The 22,251-nt window shown below is 43.4% G+C and overlaps 1 protein-coding gene across 1 annotated transcript; it reads right to left on the reverse strand.

Moving 5' to 3' along the window:
* Nucleotides 1–229: 229 nt before the first annotated feature.
* Nucleotides 230–18,271, reverse strand: LOC110509043 (translocation protein SEC62). The gene is made up of 8 exons (XM_021589988.3): nt 18,158–18,271; nt 14,961–15,069; nt 9,943–10,048; nt 9,389–9,626; nt 9,141–9,236; nt 8,586–8,646; nt 6,088–6,207; nt 230–4,496 (listed from the first exon to the last, which is right to left on the reverse strand). Exons 1-8 carry the CDS (start codon nt 18,191–18,193, stop codon nt 4,006–4,008), a joined length of 1,257 nt encoding a protein of 418 aa, XP_021445663.3. The 5' UTR covers nt 18,194–18,271; the 3' UTR covers nt 230–4,005.
* Between the last annotated feature and the right edge of the window lie 3,980 nt (nt 18,272–22,251).

Below are 22,251 nucleotides of genomic sequence, written 5' to 3' on the forward strand. Positions count from 1 at the left end.
ACTCAGTGTATAAAAGGCTAAGTAGATAGAGCCAGGTGGCAAGAGTCAACTGTGTGTTGCTGTCAGTAACCAGCCCCTGGATTATCGATGTAAGATTATCTTTTTTTGGAAGAGGACCTATTTATGTAATTGACACACTAAGCTTGGGGTAGATGAAAAACAGGTCATTTGAAATGCATCATTTCATTCAAGCACCAACAATTCATGCAAATAAGACCGAAAACTCAACTGCTTTCTATATATTTATTGCAATAAGGTACAGATATACTTCCAGACATTCAATTAATGACATTATATTGAAATATTGCAAGAGACAGTCCTCAATGATATTGATTCAAATATGAACAACTAAGTGACTAATGACATTTAACAGATAAAACATGACGTTTTTTTCTTCCAGAAATGTAATGGAATAAAGCAGTATAGATTCATACTACAATATACAACAGACTGGTAACTGTGCAAGAAGAAGACTCAAGAACAATGAGATTTTCATGAAATAGTAATACAGCTACTGGCAACTTGGGGCACGTTCGTAAATTCACTCTGGCGATCTACTCCTATTTCAGAGCACTCTCGTCTGACTGTGCCAGAGCGCAGAATAACTGATGAATTTACGAACGCTCAACACCCGTTGAATATGGCCGGTGTCAGTAAACGTCGGCAAAAAAAAAAAGCGCAATAAAATTGTTTCCAGCAGCAGTTAGTCACCAACGCTCTGGATAACATGAAAACAGCCTAAATCAGTTCTGCTAGGACGAGAAATGTTCAGTGGGGTTTGTGTCTGGAAGTAGCTAGCAAGCTAGCCAACGTTAGCTTGGGTGCTTGACTACCGTTGTGAGGTCAGAACGCTCGGATCAACCCTCCTCAGTCAGAGTGTCTAGTGTGCATCCTGAATACTCCGAGATGAATGAAAAACGCCCAGAGGCCACTCTGGAACTCCAGACTGAATTTACCAACGCCCAGAGGCCACTCTGGAACTCCAGACTGAATTTACCAACGCCCAGAGGCCACTCTGGAACTCCAGACTGAATTTACCAACGCCCAGAGGCCACTCTGGAACTCCAGACGAATTTACCAACGCCCAGAGGCCACTCTGGAACTCCAGACTGAATTTACCAACGCCCAGAGGCCACTCTGGAACTCCAGACTGAATTTACCAACGCCCAGAGGCCACTCTGGAACTCCAGACTGAATTTACCAACGCCCAGAGGCCACTCTGGAACTCCAGACTGAATTTACGAATGCACTCTTGCTCTCCAGAAGACATCATCAGGAAACAGAAAAGCATTGAAAATGAACACACACAAAAAAATAATACTAAAAAGAGACCAACTACACAGTGTGCAGTTGTAAGTAGTACACTTGTATTGTACAAGAGCCACGCACAGTTGAATAAAGTTCAGGGAAACACGACAATGAAGAAACAAGCTGGAGATCTACCGAGGTCAACAAGCTCTGAGAACGGGGGAAAGCAAGACATACTTGTACCCCTTTTTCACACTACTGACCAGTTCACCGAGCTGCACTGCGCTCGCCTGGTTACGCATCCAAGCATAGTTCCAGGAACCGGCCAGCACTACCGTTTGGGTTGACAAGATTGTGTGAAACGGGTATGAGTCTGGAAGATACTCCTCAGTCTAGACATTGAGTCCATCTGTGTAGAGTGGGATATCTGAATCATCAAGTGACTTCTTTCCCTTGCTCTCACAAGCTCCGCTCTACCATTCCACAGCGGGGTGAACTTTCTTCCCAGAACATTGTGTGTGGAACAACAATATAAAATATTATGCAATCCACTGCTAACGGGTTTCTCAACCACAAGTTAATCATTCACTATTCTTATGGCAAGAAACAAACATGTTTGTGGGACTTGCTGTAAGTAGCCACATAGCTAGGTTTTCTATATACATTCCTCTACCACAAAATAAATGACAAAATCGATCAATATCAACTAGATCAAAAATAGGTAGTCCATCTGATCATATATCCACACATTAAATATTAAACATTTCTGGTGAGAGTCCCCAATAATGAGAGTACAATACACTCTTGACAATATGCCTATTGGTGGTCAAAATTATAGTAAAAAAAAAAAGAGAAAAAAAGAGAGAAAAATAAACATTACTGAAAATAAGTTGATACCCCCCAAAAAAAGGATTCTGTTCAAGTTGAACCAAGCGGGCTCATAATTTATCAATTCAAAATATATTTGATATAGAATTCCGTATATAAATGACATCTTTATGTTTTTAAATATCGTCCTCACTAGCTTCTAAAACAACTCCAGCCAAAAAGAATGCAACCTTACAAACAGACAGTATTGGACCACAGCCCCCATAATGCAACACTACAGAGAATTGGACCTCAACCACATTGGTTTCCAATGAAGTCCCCATGCATTCACATGGGTCTCCATCGTTGTCAGCTAGCATGACTAGAATACCAATGAAGGCAACACAACAAAAGCTATCATGAAAGTATGGGCATCCGAGTTGAACTGACAATACTATTACAAGCGATCGTAGAATGAGTATAGTAAGCTTCAGGACATATTGCCTGCTTTGCATGGCTTAGATAGAACTGAAGGGAGAAGGTCTACACACTAATGCCTTGGCTCCTATACGGCGCTGCGTTTCTAAGGTGTAAAAGGTTTGGAATTTGACACAATCGTTACAAAAATGAATAAAATGTACCAAAATGCCTTGCTGACACTTTTGCCATGTCTTCCCGTATGAAAACAGCATGCATTGTAACAACAATTAACGAGTTTGGCACTTTCATCTTGATGTCCGATTCTAAATGGCGAATACAAAACTTTACGAACAGGTTTCCCATTCCATCTTTGCTGTCTGCATGGGCGTGGCCTCAGATCACATTTCTTCTAGAAAGTGGCATCTCAAACAACCAGTTTTATTTTTGTTGTTCCACTGCTTGTAATGGACATGACTCTTATGAGCTCTGGTTTTACGTGTGTGTGTGTGTGTGTGTGTGTACAGAACCGATCATTATCAACCAAACATTTCTCATTGAAAATAAGTACCGCAAAAAGAACCACAAGGCTGTTTATTGTTAATGACGTTCATCTGCCGCCGCCATTTTTTTTCTTCATTCTTTTGTTCTCTCGTCAGACATATTTCGGGAAAACCCCCCCCAATAAGTGAGGTATTTTCTTGTGGTGGGGTAAACTATGGATTTTGGTCCATCCGCATTAGTTATAGTGGCGTAGCCAACGGTTGGTCAATCGTAACGTCCGATGGCTGCCGAGGAGAGATCAGACTCGTAAAAAAACAAGAGTTGAACTGTGTACAGAGGGCCAGATGCCACTGCTAGTACAGGACCTTGGCCCAGTTGGGTGACAATAGACCAAAGGGAAATGATGAAAATGTGTATATTTTGGTTCCCATTTCAATTTAGTTACCGTGTTTTGCAGCTACTGGACACAACACTGGGCTTAGCCTAACCATGATTGTACAAATCGCACGTTGTTCATAAGACAACAGTCTGGATTTGAGGGGTAGGTAGACAAGATGGCAGTACTTCCCCAAGTAAAAACGATTCCATAGCTCCAACTCCCTCGCCCGTGGAAATTGACAAGAGACATACAAGGGGAGCATTGTAGCAATGGTAAATAACACAGAGTGGATGAGTTAACTAGAATGATATGGGATAACAGTCATAACGTAAGTACCGAAAAATAGGGGGAAAGTCGGGAGTACAAACGTGACAACTTCCTCAGACAAACATCTGTTAAGTTAGTTTGCATTTCTCAGTTTAAATAAGCTGGGGATTTTAGAACCACAATAAGGCTTCTCTTTTCCAATGTTATAGCCATTTGACACCAGTGTCGATACTCAGGCGTGGCATCTGTATAGTTGGTGGAAGATCGGAGCAGGCAAGATGGATTCGTCTCCTCGGCGAGGTTGACAAGACCTGGAGGAGGTGGGAGGTTGTCCTTGGAGGAGCACGAGGGTGGAGGAGGAGGAGGTGGCAGTGATAGAATGTTTATGTTTGAACAGGTACGGGCTTTCTCTCACCGTCTCCTTCCTGCTCTCCATCCCCCTCTTCTTCCTCCTCCTCCTCCTCCTCCTCCTCTGTGTGCTGCTCCAGCTCCTCGCGGGTGATCATCTCAAAGTCATTTCCATTGCTGTGCTGCGAGCCCTCGTCCTCACGCCGGTCGCTGTCTGTGTCAGAGCGCTCAGCGGTACTCGCTGACATCCCCTTCACCACCTCGCCTTCTTCCATCCCCTGTGGCACTGTGCCCTCGTCTCCTTCCTCCTCTTCCTCCTCACCGTCACCCTCCTTCTCGTCGCTGGTCTTGCCCTCAGTCTTGTCCTGGCTCTTCTTGCTGGCGTCCCGCGGGCCCTTGTACTCGTGCGTGTAGAGCGGGCGGAAAGAGTCGATGAAGCCCACGTCAGCCGTGAGGTTGGGCAGGAACCAGAAGTGGTGGCGTCCGCCCGTCACCAGCCAGATGATCACGAACAGGATGCAGCGAGCTAAGGGGAGATAAACATTTGTCAAATGGCATTGTAATGTCAAAGCAAAGGCCAGCAACTAACGTCAACGATGCTGAGGGGAAGGAACGCAACCCTGTGACATCAGCTTTGGTGCCGTGTCACCCACTTTGACTCAAGTCTCTAGGTAAACACACAAGATAAATTATAAAAAGGTAAAAGAACAAAACGGAACTTTAACTTTATTGGAATTCCCTGTTAAATGGTTACTGCAAGATTCCGGCATTTAATTGTCTGCACACAGAGACATAGAAATGGTATCCACGAGTTCATCGGACTCTGTAAGTAGAACAGGGGCTTAATGTCAGAATCTGGCAGTATCCCTTTAAGAGTATTAGCAATATGGTGATCACATGCACAGGGAATGTGGGGGGTGGGCGGGACTATTCAGCTGTGTGGAGAACAGGCCGTAGGTCAGGTGGCCGAGTTCCCTGATGAGCTCCTCGGAGATGTGTAGCCCGAGGAACTTGACGTTTTTGACTGTCTCCACGGCGGCCCTGTTGACAGGGAAGGGGCGTGCCCAGCCTCGTTCCTCCTGAAGTCCACAATCAGCTCCTTTGTTATGCTGACGTTGAGGGAGAGATTGTTTACCTGGCACCACGCCAGCAGTGTCCTACCTCCTCTCTGTAGGCCGTCTCGTTGTTGGTAAACAGGCCTACTACTGTCGTGTTGTCAGCGAACTTGATGAAGGAGTTGTAACTGTGTGAGGCCACGCAGCCATGGGTATACAGGGAATACAGGAAGGGACTGAGGACACACCATTGTGAGGCCCCCCATGTTGAAGATCAGTGTGGAGGTGGTAATGTAGGCTACGTTTGTCAAGAAGTTGAGGTGATGTGGTGTTTGACTAGCCTCTTGAAGCACTTCATGATGACAGAAGTGAGTGGTACGTATGTCCCCCGTGGAGACCATCAGCACGTATCCTTCGCTGTCCTCGGTGGCTCACCCTTATGCTCCAAGCGTGAGAAAAAGGGGTTTAGCTCTTCCGGTGTTAGTGTCTGTGATTGGCTTTCTTTTTGTAATCCGTGATCGTTAGAAGCCCCTGCCACATATGCCTCGTATCCGACCCGCTGAATTACTCCTCCATTTTGTCCCTATACTTGTGTCTCGCATTTTTGTCGATCTGTGTGGGTCGTATTTGTGCTGTTTAACCATACAGTTATCCCAGGTCACTTTGCCCTGTTTATAAGCAGCATGTCTCTCCTTCAGTTTCCCAACAAGGCTGCCATCAATCTACGTTTTTGGATTCCGGTAAGTTTTGAAAGATACCACCGGTATCACATCATCTCTTTATTTTTGTCGGTGTATTCAATGATGTTATCCCCAGACGCGACCTGGAACATATTCCAGTCCGCGTGATCAAAACAATCTTGGAGCATGGATTCTGATTGGTCAGAACAGCGTTGTACAGACCTGACCACCGGAACATCCCTTTTGAGTGTTTGTTTGTAGGCGGGGAGGAGCAAAATGGAGTCGCAGTCTGATTTGCCAAAAGGAGGACGAGAGAAGGCTATTAGTTATACTATTTTTAGTTGTACACAAGTGTCAAGAGGTTGGGTGTTTTCTTTCTTACCAACAGCCAACAGCAGTATACTGGCCACGAAACAGCCTGCTGCCACGCTCAGGTAGTACACACCCACACGCATCTCAGCCGGCCACAGCGGGAAGAGAGTGGCCGCGATCACTGCAATTACTGGAAACAGAGACAGAAACAGATTTTTTCCCCTGTAGTCAAATAAAAAAAGTGACTTTTAGAACACAAGGCCTGCACTGGAAAAAAATGTGAGCATTTATCTGTATGCTAACAGTGCGCAAACAATGCCCGATTTATCATAACCACGACAGGTAACAAATCCTAATTGCCCCATATATACGCACACACGTCAATAAAAAAAAAAACAAGTGCCATTTTAAGATTAATTTATTGAAACCGTAAAATCAACTAATTATATTATATATAATCTCCAAAGAAAATAATAATAATAAAATAAAAAAAAGGCACTAACATCAACAGTGCCGCTTGCTTGTAAAAGCCTATGGCTGTGCAACGGCCTAGCCTTGTTTAGTTAATTTCCCGAGCCCATACCACAGTCAGGAGGCTCCTATTTTACAGTATAAATCATGATGTAACATAACAGAATAAAATAGAACAGAATATTTTTCCAAATTGAAAAAAAAAAAAAAGTTGCCAGTGCTAATTGATGCGCGTCTGGAATAGTTATTCTCCGAGTGCTCGCTTAAAACTGGGCTCAATATGTCGAGGCAAAAAAAATTCTGGGTTACAAAACAGAATTTTCGATTGAGACGTTCGATTTAGTTTATTCTGCTATTCTTTGGAATTAAAAAAATGGATTAACAATTCCACATTGAACGATGCATGGTGACGAACTGCAGCCACTACATCTGTTAGGTGAGTAGATATAGGCTTAATGATTGAAAATACACGCTGTCTTTATCAAACTCACGTTTTTGAATTTGTTTCACTGTCTATGTTTAAAAAAGTGTTATAGCCTAGGCGAATCTGTTCTAAATGGCACAAGCAGTTCGCAAAGTAGCCTAAGCAGGAAAAATTACGTGACGCAATTATTCCAAAACTGCTCGTTGCCGGAACCACCTATCCCCCCTACTTCGGTCAACAAGTCCATTTTGAACGCGATAAAACTGTAGTCATTTGGTAAGGAATGTAGCTTGTGTATCCCATCAGTTAGATATGTTTTTATAGAGCATTTATTTCTGTAGGCCTAACGGGAGCTTGTGGGCTCATTTAGCCCGCAACCCCCTTGGGTTGTGCCGTGGCGGAGGTCTTTGTGGGCTATACTCAGCTTTGTCTCAGGATGGTAAGTTGGTGGTTGAAGATATCCCTCTAGTGGTGTGGGGGCTGTGCTTTGGCAAAGTGGGTGGGGTTATATGTTTGGCCCTGTCCGGGGGTGTCCTCGGATGGGGCCACAGTGTCTCCTGACCCCTCCTGTCTCAGCCTCCAGTATTTATGCTGCAGTAGTTTGTGTCGGGGGGCTAGGGTCAGTTTGTTATATCTGGAGTACTTCTCCTGTCCTATTCGGTGTCCTGTGTGAATCTAAGTGTGCGTTCTCTAATTCTCTCCTTCTCTCTTTCTTTCTCTCTCTCGGAGGACCTGAGCCCTAGGACCATGCCCCAGGACTACCTGACATGATGACTCCTTGCTGTCCCCAGTCCACCTAGCCGTGCTGCTGCTCCAGTTTCAACTGTTCTGCCTTATTATTATTCGACCATGCTGGTCATTTATGAACATTTGAACATCTTGGCCATGTTCTGTTATAATCTCCACCCGGCACAGCCAGAAGAGGACTGGCCATCCCACATATGCTCTCTCTAATTCTCTCTTTCTTTCTCTCTCTCGGAGGACCTGAGCCCTAGGACCATGCCCCAGAAATACCTGACATGACGACTCCTTGCTGTCCCCAGTCCACCTGATCGTGCTGCTGCTCCAGTTTCAACTGTTCTGCCTTATTATTCGACCATGCTGGTCATTTATGAACATTTGAACATCTTGGCCATGTTCTGTTATAATCTCCACCCGGCACAGCCAGAAGACATAGCCTGGTTCCTCTCTAGGTTTCTTCCTAGGTTTTGGCCTTTCTAGGGAGTTTTTCCTAGCCACCGTGCTTCTACACCTGCATTGCTTGCTGTTTGGGGTTTTAGGCTGGGTTTCTGTACAGCACTTTGAGATATCAGCTGATGTACGTAGGGCTATATAAATACATTTGATTTGATGTGTAGAGGGAGTGATCAGAACGCAATTGCGTTAGTGGGACACGGGAGGGGAAAGGGAATTTAGGGACGGAGTGATGCTTGGCTTCTTTTTTTTATTGTGCCTCGCAAATGCACATGTACAAATGGAACACTAGAATCAAACACTAGAATCTTTAAGACAACGTTTCGACCTCTGGTTAGAGATGGAGTTTTGCCGTCCATTCCGACTACTCATGACCATCCCTACCAATTCAGCCGCAATTATCCGTTATTTGTGTAAGACAGTTTAATCAGTTATCAAAATGGAATATTCTAGGTAATTAATACTACAATTCCACTCACCCAGAATCAGTCCCATGGCAAAGGTTTTAAAATGGACTGGGTCGTAGATCCAAACAAATACCTGGAAAGTGGAGTAAATGTGATCATTTTAAATTTCACCTTAGAAATAGTTTTTAATTTATCAATCATAGGGATTCACTGTTTTTTACACATCACACGGTGAACTCCGTGCAAGTCACATTGAACCTTTTGCCATCATACCATCATGTCATGCTTGCATGGCAAACTGACGCCACAAAGAAGGTCTCTCATCATCGAGAATGTGCCTCATTACGTGCACCCCCACAAACAGTTATCTTGTGAAAGTAAACTTGTTTGCTCTGGAATTCTCTCAACATGTCACAGGGAAACACAAACACCAATGTGCTGAATTCATGCCACAAAGATCAGAATCTTCACCGTCTTTCAAAGTGAATATTACAACAATGACCTCTGGCTACAACGCCAACTGAAACATGCTCACTTTTCCAGAAAGTCCGGCTTTCAGATTTTTATCCATCCTAATCTTTGGAGAGGCGGAGCCCTTTTCCCAGGATTCCTTGTGTTCCAACTCACCTCATTGCCATCCAAGAAGAGCTGATCCTCATGAGGCTCCAGTTTGAATTTCTTCTTCACGTCTTTTTTCTTCTTTGGCGTTCCGGGGCTATCGTCCTGAGCACAAAGAAACAGTATGGACATATGGCCTTTATAAAATTTTTTTTGAATACGATTGATCTAGATTCTATGACCAAACCACTTCAGTGGTCTAACCTGTTACAAACTATACAACATGTTCATATATTCAGTTCATTCAATTTACATACACTCTTCTCCTTCTTTACATCTGAAGCCTCTGCATCCTTCTTCTTCTCTTTCTCCTTCTTTACATCTGAAGCCTCTGCATCCTTCTTCTTCTCTTTCTCCTTCTTTACATCTGAAGCCTCTACATCCTTGGAATCCTTCTTCTTCTCTTTTTCTTTCTCCTTGTCTTTCTTGATGTCCTTCTCTGGCTTCTTCTTCATGACTTTCAGAGCACGGTGGAAGAATTGCTTCTTCAGCAGCCTGGAGGAGGAGAGCAGAAACCCCGGAACACATAATTAAGATCAACCATGATCAAATATTGTTCAGTGCTTCATCCTATTGTTTCAGATGTTGTTGGGAGCCCCTGAAACCATTGGGAGCCTGTATAAAGTCCTTGTAGAACCTTTCACATTACACACATTTTGCCCCAATATTCTTATGCCTCGAACTTCCTAATTACATAGGGACAACATACACACATGAAAGTTGTAGTGAACAATGTGTAGTGTGAAAGCAACTTCTGTTCTAGTGTAGGGTGGTAGTTAGACAACATCCAGCACTGCCACATTAGACTAACTTGTTGCAGTAGTCCACCACAGAGTCTCTGGTGGTGAACACGGCCTCCTCTCCCTTCTTGGCTTTGGCCCACTTGGAGTCCAGCAGACAGTCCACCGCCTTGGAGGCTGACAAAAGGGAAACAGACAACCATGTTCAAAATGACATCACCGGTGGTAGAGTGATAGGGTACGTTGAAACTCAATGACTAGCATGCTACTAGCATGCTATGAAAACATTCTGTAATCCTGGCCCCTGGGGATGTGTACAAAAACTCCTCTCCAACAGACAGCACGTCACAGATATTTAAAACAACGACTGTACAGCATTTACTGACACCAACGACTGTGCAGCATTTACTGACACTGTTGACAGAATAGGTTTGCTATGGGGCTAAAGTCATTGGCAAATGTAAACATTGGCAGGTCAACAGTACTACTATGAGATATAGTGAGAGATTCTGGGTCAAAGGTTAACTCTATTCCAACCTGCAACTCAGCAGGACCGGAAGAAATAACAAATAAACGGCAATTGTCATCTCTCACATCAAGACACCGTCGTCATTAGGCCTACTACTAAGGCCCAGATTTATCCTGACCAGGAAAAACTTCAGGCCTTAAGTAAAGATGCACTACGCAGAAAACGCTCTGCCATTTCCTGGTTGCTTAAATTCTAATAGTTTGCCCACGTTTGTGTGACAAAACAATAAAGTATAGTGCAGAAAATTACAGGAAGCATAGAAATTGCGCACATAGAACAGATCTACAGCTTTTTAGACTTGCATTCAAGTGGGATCTGTCATTCTATAAACACATATTTCTATGTGAATTGAGTTGGGTCGGCCCAAAAATGATTTATTGCAGCTTTAAAGTCTAAAATTGGGGTTTTCCTTGTCAAGTGGTCAACAACAACAAAAAAAAAAAATCACAAAAACTGTTTCTCAAACCAGTCCCCACAATGATAGCCTATTTGAAGTAGAGATATTCCAACTAAGGTCGACCGATTAATCGGAATGGCCGGGCGATTTCAAGTTTTCATAACAATCGGTAATCGGCATGTTTGAACACCGATCATGACCGATTTACATTGCACTCCACGAGGACACTGCGTGGCAGGCTGACTAGCTGTTATGCGAGTGCAGCAAGGAGCAAAGGTAAGGTGCTAGCTAGCATTAAAAGCATCTTATAAAAAACAATCAATCTTATCATAATCACTAGTTAACTACACATGGTTGATGATATTGCTAGTTTATCTAGCTTGTCCTGCGTTGCATATAATCAATGCGGTGCCCGTTAATTTGTCATTGAATCACAGCCGACTTCGCCAAACAGGTGATTTGACAAGCGCATTCGCGAAAAAAAGCACTGTTGTTGCTCCAACGTGTACCTAACCATAAACATCAACGCCTTTCTTAAAATCAATACACAGGAGTATATATTTTTAAACCTGCATATTTATTTAATATTGCCTGCTAACATGAATTTATTTTAACTAGGGAAATTGTGTCACTTCTCTTGCGTTCTGTGCAACAGTCAGGGTATATGCAGCAGTTTGGGCCGCCTGGCTCGTTGCGAACTGTGTGAAGACCATTTCTTCTTAACAAAGACAGCCAACTTCGCCAAAACGGGGGATGATTTAACAAAAGGTCATTTGCGAAAAAAGCACAATCGTTGCATGAATATACCTAACCATGAACATCAATGCCTTTCTTAAAATCAATACACAGAAGTAAAAAAATGTTAAGCCTGCATATTTAGTTAAAAGAAATTCATGTTAGCAGGCAATATTAAACTAGGGAAATTGTGTCACTTCTCTTGCGTTCATTGCACGCAGAGTCAGGGTATATGCAACAGTTTGGGCCGCCTGGCTTGTTGCAAACTAATTTGACATAATTATGACATAACATTGAAGGTTGTGCAATGTAACAGGAATATCTAGACTTAAGGATGCCACCCGTTCGATACAATACGGAACGGTTCCGTATGTCACTGAAAGAATAAACGTTTTGTTTTCAAACTTACAGTTACCGGATTTGACCATATTAATGACCTACGGCTCGTATTTCTGTGTGTTATTATATTAGAATTAAGTCTATGATTTGAGAGAGCAGTCTGACTGAGCGATGGTAGGCAGCAGCAGGCTCGTAAGCATTCGTTCAAACAGCACTTTATTGCATTTGCCAGCAGCTCTTTATGACTTAAAGCCTATCAACTCCCGAGATTAGGCTGGCAATACCTATTAGAACATCCAATAGTCAAAGGTATATGAAATTTAAATGGTAGAGAGAGAAATAGTCGTATAATAACTACAACCTGGGAATATTGAAGACTCATGTTAAAAGGAACCACCAGCTTTCATATGTTCTGAGCAAGGAACTTAAACGTTAGCTTTCTTACATGGCACATATTGCACTTTTACTTTCTTCTCCAACGCTTTGTTTTTGCATTATTTTTAATATTTTTTTATTTGGAATTTTATCCCGTTTTCTCCCCAATTTCGTGGTGTCCAATTGTTTAGTAGCTACTATCTTGTCTCATCGCTACAACACCCGTACAGGCTCGGGAGAGACGAAGGTTGAAAGTCATGCGTCCTCCGATACACAACCCAACCAAGCCACACTGCTTCTTAACACAGCGCGCATCCAACCCAGAAGCCAGCCGCACCAATGTGCCGGAGGAAACACTGCGCACCTGGCAACCTTGATTAGCGTGCACTGCGCCCGACCCGCCACAGGAGTCGCTGGTGCGCGATGAGACAAGGATATCCCTTCCGGCCAACCCCTCCCTAACCAGGACAAACCGTCACCCCACGTACCTCCGGTCGCGGCTGGTTACAACAGAGCCTGGGCGCGAACCCAGAATCTCTGGTGGCACAGCTGGCACTGCAGTACAGCGCCCTTAACCACTGCACCTCTGTTTTTGCATTATTTAAACAAAATTGAACATGTTTCATTAATTATTTGAGACTAAATTGATTTTATTGATGTATTATATTAAGTTAAAATAATAGTGCTCATTGTTCATTCAGTATTGTTGTAATTGTCATTATTACAAATATATATTAGAGGTCGACCGATTATGATTTTTCAACGACGATACCGATTATTGGAGGACCAAAAAAAGCTGCTACCGATTAATCGGACGATTTTTGAAATGTATTTGTAATAATGACAATTACAACAATACTGAATGAACACTTAAAATAATACATCAATCAAATCAATTTAGCCTCAAATAAATAATGAAACATGTTCAATTTGGTTTAAATAATGCAAAAAAGGTGTTGGAGAAGAAAGTAAAAGTGCAATATGTGCCATGTAAGAAAGCTAACGTTTAAGTTCCTTGCTCAGAACATGAGAACATATGAAAGCTGGTGGTTCCTTTTAACATGAGTCTTCAATATTCCCAGATAGAAGTTTTAGGTTGTAGTTATTATAGGACTATTTCATATACCTTTGACTATTAGATGTTCTTATAGGCAGTTTAGTATTGCCAGTGTAATAGTATAGCTTCCGTCCCTCTCCTCGCCCCTACCTGGGCTCGAACCAGGAACACATTGACAACAGCCACCCTCGAAGCAGCGTTACCCATGCAGAGCAAGGGGAATAACTACTCCAAGTCTCAGAGCGAGTGACGTTTGAAAAGCTATTAGCGCGCACCCCGCTAACTAGCTAGCCATTTCACATCGGTTACACCAGCCTAATCTCGGGAGTTGATGGGCTTGAAGTCATAAACAGAGCAATGCTTGAAGCACAGAAAAACACACAAAAGTGCTGATTGAATGAATGCTTACGAGCCTGCTGGTGCCTACCATCGCTCAGTCAGACTGCTCTATCAAATATCAAATCATAGACTTAATTATAACATAACACACAGAAATACGAGCCTTAGGTCATTAATATGGTCGAGTCCGGAATCATCTCGAAAACAAGACGTTTTATTCTTTCAGTGAAATACAGAACCGTTCCGTATTGTATCTAACGGGTGGCATCCATCAGTCTAAATATTCCTGTTACATTGCACAACCTTCAATGTTATGTCATAATTACGTAAAATTCTGGAAAATTAGGCGCCCAAACTGTTGCATATACCCTGACTCTGCGGGCAATGAACGCAAGAGAAGTGACAACTTCACCTGGTTAATATTGCCTGCTAACCTGGATTTATTTAGCTAAATATGCAGGTTTAAAAATATATACTTCTGTGTATTGATTTTAAGAAAGGCATTGATGTTTAAGGTTCGGTACACATTGCAGCAAGGACAGTCCTTTTCCGTGAATACTCACCGCATCGATTATCTGCAACGCAGGACAGGCCAGATAAACTAGTAATATCATCAACTATGTGTAGTTAACTAGTGATTATGATTGATAGATTTTTTAGATAAGTTTAATGCTAGCTAGCAACTTAACTTGGCTTACTGCATTCGCGTAACAGGCAGGCTCCTCGTGGAGTGCAATGGAATCAGGTGGTTAGAGCGTTGGACTAGTTAACTGTAAGGTTGCAAGATTGAATTCCCGAGCTGACAAGGTGAAAATCTGTCGTTCTTCCCCTGAACAAGGCAGTTAACCCACTGTTCCTAGGCTGTCATTGAAAATAAGAATGTGTTCTTAACCGACTTGCCTGGTTAAGTAAAGATTAAATAAAGGTGTAAAAAAAACGGCCAAATCAGTGTCCAAAAATACAGATTTCCGATTTGTTATGAAAACTTGAAATCGGCCTTAATTAATCGGCCATTCCGATTAGTCGGTCGACCTAATATATATATAAAATGTTTTTAAAATGGGCCGATTAATTGGTATCAGCTTTTTTTGGTCCTCCAATAATCGGTATCGAAAAATCATATTCGGTCAACCTCTAATTCCAACAGATTCAACTAGGCCTAGTCACAGCTTGATGATAGTTGACTAATTTAAGCACTTTGTGTGCTAGTACTGAAAGATCAAATGCTGTGGGGACAGGCACCAACTGCCGCTGACTGGTTGGAGAATCAATGTCCTAAATGAGTGAACGAACGAGAGCGTATGAACGGAGCACTGACCGATGAAGTAGTCCACCCGGTGGCCCATCATGTTGGTGGACTTGGTGGGGCAGTTGAAGCGGAGGTACTTGGCCACCGCCTTCTCCTCCTTGGTGGGCTCACTCACCTCCTACACAGTGAGGAAAAAGGGAAATCACAAGTCTGTGTGCTACAATGCCATGTTGAGTTGAATACCGTCAATACTTACTCTTCCGCTGCGACACATTTGCTGCTGCTCCTGCCCCTTCATGTCATTTAGCAGATGCTTTTATCCAAAGAGACTTGCGTGCATATATTATACGCATGGGTAGTCCCAGGAATCAAACCAAATACCATGGCGTTTCAAGCACCATGCTCTACCACCACCTGAGCTGCAGGGGCACCATGCTCTACCACCACCTGAGCTACAGGGGCACCATGCTCTAACAACTGAGCTACAGGGGCACCATGCTCTACCAACTGAGCTACAGGGGCACCATGCTCTAACAACTGAGCTACAGGAGCACCATGTTCTACCAACTGAGCTACAGGAGCACCATGCTCTACCAACTGAGCTACAGGAGCACCATGCTCTACCAACTGAGCTACAGGAGCACCATGCTCTACCAACTGAGCTACAGGAGCACCATGCTCTACCACTAACTGGGTTACAGGGGCACCATACTCTACAAACTGAGCTACAAATGACAAAAGGATTAGGGTGAAGTTGCAACTAGACTCTTATCTTGGGCCAGTTTAGCATTTTCCCTACTAATGGTTAAGGTTAGAATTGGGGGGAGGGGGGCTGCCATCCAGCATATGACCACGTGGTGTTGAATGACATTCATGAATTGAAGCATTTCATATGATTTCTAAAGAAGCATTTCTAAAATCAACAAAATGGAATGATGTAACAGGCTATTTCACTGGGAATTCCAGAAATAGTCGTATTATGGTGATATATGGGAATGTAGTTCTTGTTTTGGACATTACAGACAACGAACACAAACTATCATTGGTCAATTCCCTCGCACCCCCCTCCATTTTGCTCAGTTTCATAATCTCCTGCTCCATGCCTACTGACTGAATATGGCCCTGGTCCGACACTGAAGCCAGTACTGCCTGCTAACATGGAGGGGAATGAGAGAGCATCAGCACAACGAGATTCAGTCCTGCCTGCTGCTGCTTCTGGCCCAGCTGGCTGGCTTCGAAAGCTATACAGCACATGATGAAGCAAGGAGGGCTTTGAAACAGGGCTTTGGTTCAGGTATGGGCATCATCAGTCACAAAATACAGACACACGAGGCCCCACTAAATGGAAAAAACTCCCGTCTTTACCTGAGCCTATCCTATGAATATGAGGAGAGGGACTTAGGCCACCCTCGCTTCCCCTATGAAAGACAGTTCTGTTCAGTAGGGCCCACCATAGCAAAAGCATTACGCAATAGGCAAACTAAAACCTGTGTTCTTCTTGGAAATACCAGGCAGTAGATTATCTCCTCGTTTCACAACGTTGTCTTGATAGTCCCTACTCTTTCAGGCACAGCTGCCCCCTCTCTCAGCTGCCCACGTCGTGGCCAAATAAAATTCAAGTCCAAATCTGGTTACAGTCAAATAGTTGACGAGGAAAGCATAGCCACTGCCAGCAATCAAACCTGGGTAGTGTTTTGTTCAATGTTTATGCTCACCGAAAGTTCACATCACTCATCATAGTAATAAAGCAACATAGTAATCAGTTATTCAAAACATGTGTTTTTCCCTTACCATCGCATGAGACAGAGCTTGAGAGAAAAAAAAGAGAGCAAACTGGATATAAAGGAATAGATGTAATTTCAACTATTGCATAATAACATACCCTGTTCCTGCAGCCAGGACAAGGACATATGGAATATTAAGCCATTTTTTTTTTTACCACTGACAGCCAAGGTGTCGCCTATCAGCTGTTGTTGATGCATGTCAAGGTGATGTGAACCTGTTGCGTAATTTGACAATGACCAGAAGGCCTGAATTGTGTGTAATCGATTCGATTAACTTCCATTACACTACATACAGTAAGGTATGTTATTGTCATCAGGTTGTCGAGTTGCATTTCGTGTGTTGGCATGACTTTGAGGGTGGGTATAATTTGCGGAATGTTCCAAAAGGAATCGGTTCCAAAAACTTGGTAAAGTACAAGGTTGTCAACAAACAACGCATACAAATTTGCATAATCAATTCAACTAACTAGATGCCGAATAGGCATCAACTCACCACGTAGTTTATTCTTAATGTTTGTCCATAGGCTACCGGAGACATTTTTCGGAATAAACGTGGTGAGTGAAAACAAAGTAGCCCACTCCCTACCCGGTATCTTATTCTACCGCTATACAACTTTGTATGCGTTGTTTATTGGCAAACTTGTTATTTACGAAGTTTTTTGGAACAGATTCCTGTTGGAACGTAACACAAATTATATCCACCCGGAGTTTGTCTCAAACAACTGAGAGGGACTTACCCCAAAGAAAACTAGTCCAGCATTACTTGCAAAACTATTGCAATTTGTACAATGACCAAATGCCACACGTCAACGTAGTTTTAAATTAAGACTATTCTCGTGTGGCCATCAAACATAAATTAATGAGGATGTGCTTGCGCATCAGTGGCATTTGGCTTGCCAAAACAGTAACATTAGTTAGCCATTTATATATTCCAAAACACGTCTTGGCTTCACATCTGGTTGCCCGCCATGAAACCGCAACTTGCTTTCCTATCATTTTGATGGTAACGTTAGCTGGCGAGTTTTGTTAGTAGCTGGTAGCAAAGCTAGTTGGCTACGGGTTTGCGCTAGCTTTCTCTACCTGGTTTCTGAGATAGCCTGGCTAACTTGCAAATTGTACATACCTAATGTTACTGTAACGTCACCTACCTAATATCTACCTCCTCTTCAGCAAAATGTTGTATTATCCGGTAACATTCGCTAACTAGCTAGGTAATGTTCTGAAATAGCTAGGTATTGCTATTTGAAATATTCGTGTTACAGATAAATGTTATGCAAAATGACTTCCTGCAAAATGTAATATTTCAGTCGTTAGCTGCTAGCACAGCTTTTCGCCTATTATCAACAGCATCGAATCGCTAGCAACATTACCATACTAGAAAACTAGTCTGTTGCGGGAAATATTTCAATCTTGAAAATAAACTCTCTGTAATACATCCAAGCAAAAACTATCTTCTTCCAGTTAGCGTTAAAATGATTTTACCTGGATCCGTTTCTTATGCCTCCTGCGCTCCGCCATGATTCTCCAACACAGCTCCTTTGACGTGTAATCACGTAGTACGTACGGGGAATATCGCGAGAGCAAAATGCCCCCCCCCAAAAAATGTACGTTCCAAACAGGTTCCTGCAATAACGTCCCTTTGTTCTTTTTCGGTGGGGTTTATCGGCGGTTGACATCCAACGTTATGGTGCATTACCGCCACCTACTGTACTGGAGTGCAGGCCAGAGACAGGGAGAAACTAAATCCTACCTGCCAGCCCCGTTGTTGTTTGTTGACAACCTTGTACTTTACCAAGTTTTTGGAACCGATTCCTTTTGGAACATTCCGCAAAAAAAAAAATATAACAAAATATTTGAGACTATATCTAATGACGTTCTACTCAATATACTCTTTAAACTCATTTCCTGTATCCCTTTCTCCCTGACCCAACAATTCATTGCCAGCTGCTGTCTCCTAATCTGCAATGGCATAACCTCAAGCATAACCTCATAACCTATAACCTCAAGCATACCTCATCTCCCACCTTCCTCCTGGTAAAGAACACTGTCTGAGTTTTCTCTACAGAGAACCTGAATCCCCACAATAATGCCCACTGCTCTACCTTATTAATTGCTTCCTGTACCTTCCTGACTATATATGGCACATTTCTTCCTCTTTTCCATAAGTCCCCATCATCTGCAAATAAAGACCTCCCAATATCCGGCTGTATCTGAGAGTAAACATCATTGATCAGGATTGAGAACAACAGAGGACTAGTTACTGTGGTGGGCCATTATCCACCATGTAGCTGCCTGAGAGAGACTTCCTGACCCTCACCTGGACAGACCTTCCAAACAGGAAGTCCTTTATCCAGTTGTACGTTCTTCCTCCTATCCCCATAATATCAAGCTTGATTAACAAGCTCCATTATCATACACCCCATAAACTTACATACATGTGATGTTAAAGCTATTGGCCGATAGCTTGTTGGCCTCGTTGGGTCCTTCCGCAGATTCCAGATTGGTAACACTACTGCTTCCTTCCAGCTGCCTGGTAGTTTCCACTCCTCCCACACTCTGTTGTACAACACCAATAGCTTATCCAGTGCCTCATTACTAAAATGGGCCAACATAATATAGCACACCACATCTTTCCCAGGTGAAGTTAACCCAGCCTTACCTATTGCCATTTTCACCTCTGCCATGGTAAATGGTGCATTCAACACATCCTTTACTTCCTCCCCCCTATCCAGCACTCCAAGATGCTCCTCTCTCATTCCCTCTGCCCCTCCTCTGACCAATTTGCCGAGCAACGCACTTGGACTAACGCTTTGGCCATCATCTCTGCCTTCTCCTCATCTGTTACTGCCACATCCTTCCCACTTGTCAACACTGGATAATCCCACTCCCTTCTGGCCCCACTCATTCTATTAATCATCCCTCGGGCTTCTCCCACTGGTGTCGCCCTTCCAATGGTGTCACAGAACCGACGCCAATATGACCTCTTTACCTGACGTATAGTTCTCCTCACCAGAGCCTGGGCCTGCTCAGATGTTTGAAGTTATGTGTCCTTTTCAGTACTCTACATTCCCAGTTCCTACTCCTCACCATTTCCCCGCACTCCTCCGTCCACCACGGGACTGCTTTCCTTCTCCTCCTCTTCCCTGAACTCCTAAGTATCACCTCAGTAGCTGCCCCCACTAAAGCTGTTCTCAGACAGTTATTCATACTATCCACTTCCCCTCTCATATCCACCCAAACCATCACCTGCTCACTCAGCTCCTGAAACTGATCCCACTTTGCCCTTTCAAACACCCACCTGCCTACTCCATCCACTGACACCTCCTCCTCCTCCCTCTGGCCATCTGTGCATACTATGGGGTAATGATCACTCCCTACTGTCAACTCCTCCCATAACTCCCACTAACAGATTCCTGTCATCACACTAGATACCAGAGTGAGGTGCAAGGCAGACTCTTTCCCTGTGTCTACATCAATCCTGGTCCCTCGGCCATCATTCAGGTACACCAGATCTTTAACTTCTATCAGATTTTCCATCACTTGGCCATTTCGATCCATCCATCCATCCGTCCCCCCAGAGCGTGTTGTGGGCATTAAAATCCTAACACCACCTGACCTTACTTCTATCCTGGCCCTTCACTCTCTCCAACTCTTCTATGTCCAATACTTGACACGGATTATAATAGTTCACTACCACTATCATCCCTCCTCTCATCCACACCTCCACCCCCACAGATGCCTCACAAGTCCTCAACTGGCAGCTTCATTAAATAGTACTCGCAAAACACCAGTCATAAGGTCAACAGTGAAGAGGCGACTCTTGGATGCTGGCCTTCTAGGCAGAGTTTCTCTGTCCAGTGTCTGTGTTCTTTTGCCCATCTTAATCTTTCTTTTTATTAGTCAGTCTGAGATCTGTCTTTTTCTTTGCAACTCTGCCTAGAAGACCAGCATCCCGGAGTCGCCTCTTCAGTGTTGACGTGGAGACTGGTGTTTTGCGGGTACTATTTAATGAAGCTGCCAGTTGAGGACTTGTGAGGCGTGTTTTCCTCAAACTAGACACTCTAATATACTTGTCCTCTTGCTCAGTTATGCACCGGGGCCTCCCACTCCTCTTTCTATTCCAGTTAGAGCCAGTTTGAGCTGTTCTGTGAAGGGAGTAGTACACAGCGTTGTACGAGATCTTCAGTTTCTTGGCAATTTCTCACATGGAATAGCTTTCATTTCTCAGAACAAGAATAGACTGACGAGTTTCAGAAGAAAGTGCTTTGTTTCTGGCCATTTTGAGCCTGTAATCGAACCCACAAATGCTGATGCTCCAGATACTCAACTAGTCTAAAGAAGGCCAGTTTTAATTGCTTCATTATTCAGCACAACAGGCCTCTGTATGCCTATGTAGATTTTTCATTAAAGATCTACCGTTTCCAGCTACAATAGTCATTTACAACATTAAACATGTCTACAATGTATTTCTGATCAATATGATGCTATTTTAAACTGACAAAACGTGCTTTTCTTTCAAAAACAAGGACATTTCTAAATGACCCCAACCTTTTGAACGGTAGTGTATATATCACTTGTTGGTTTATCCCTCGGTACTGGGACAGATCTACTAGTCACACCACTCCTCTCAGGATCCCTCCCCCTTGACTCATCTTACTCTACTTTCTTCACTGCTTCAGCATATGAGAACTTTTGCACTACTCAGACCCTGGAAACCTCAACCTGCCTCTCTCGCACCGGACATTTCTGATCCCCAGCCCCATGAGCACATCTACAACTAACACATACCACTACTTTCCCCAATGCTACACATTCATTTGTCTCATGCCCTTCTGCACACTTCTCACACCTAGGAACCTCCCTCCTACACACTGTTGCCACATGCCCATCAGCTTGACACCTGTAATAACGTAATGTATTCGGCACAAAAGCTCGTACAGGATAACTTATATATCCTAACATCAATTTGTCAGGCAAAAACTCAACATCAAAACTCAAAAGAACAGACAATGACTCTTCTGTTCCACCACTCACACCACCCTGTCTGTGTCGCACCAAACAACGAGCATCACAAACACAGGAAATCTTCCCTTCAGTTGGTCATCTTTCACATTTACCGCTGCCCCAGTAATCACTCCTTTCAATGGCGCCCTTTTCTTGAGAGCAAAACCACATCTCGGTGCCTCCATTCATTTAACACGGAGCACTTGCTCCTTCTGACCAGCAGAAACACAAACAATCATCACAAGACAACTTCTGGTTACCCTCACTGATTCCACAGCACCTGACTCGGTTTTCCCCCACACCTGAAACCACAAATGGATCAGCCAAAAGGCAAGGGTTGTAAAACCTTAAATCCTACCCTTAGCCTAACCTTAACCGTAAACCTTTTTAACCATTTAACCATTAACCATTTTAAAATGTAATGTGTTCATTCTAACGTGCTCTAATGGGTCAAAGGTGTTCATTCTAATGTGCTCTAATGGGTCAAGGGTGTTCATTCTAATGTGCTCTAATTGGTCAAGGGTGTTCATTCTAATGTGCTCTAATGGGTCAAGGGTGTTCATTCTAATGTG

Source organism: Oncorhynchus mykiss, chromosome 28 (genome assembly GCF_057628025.1).
Source record: "Oncorhynchus mykiss isolate SJ-2025 chromosome 28, ASM5762802v1, whole genome shotgun sequence".
In the NCBI taxonomy this organism is placed as follows: Eukaryota; Metazoa; Chordata; class Actinopteri; order Salmoniformes; family Salmonidae; genus Oncorhynchus; species Oncorhynchus mykiss.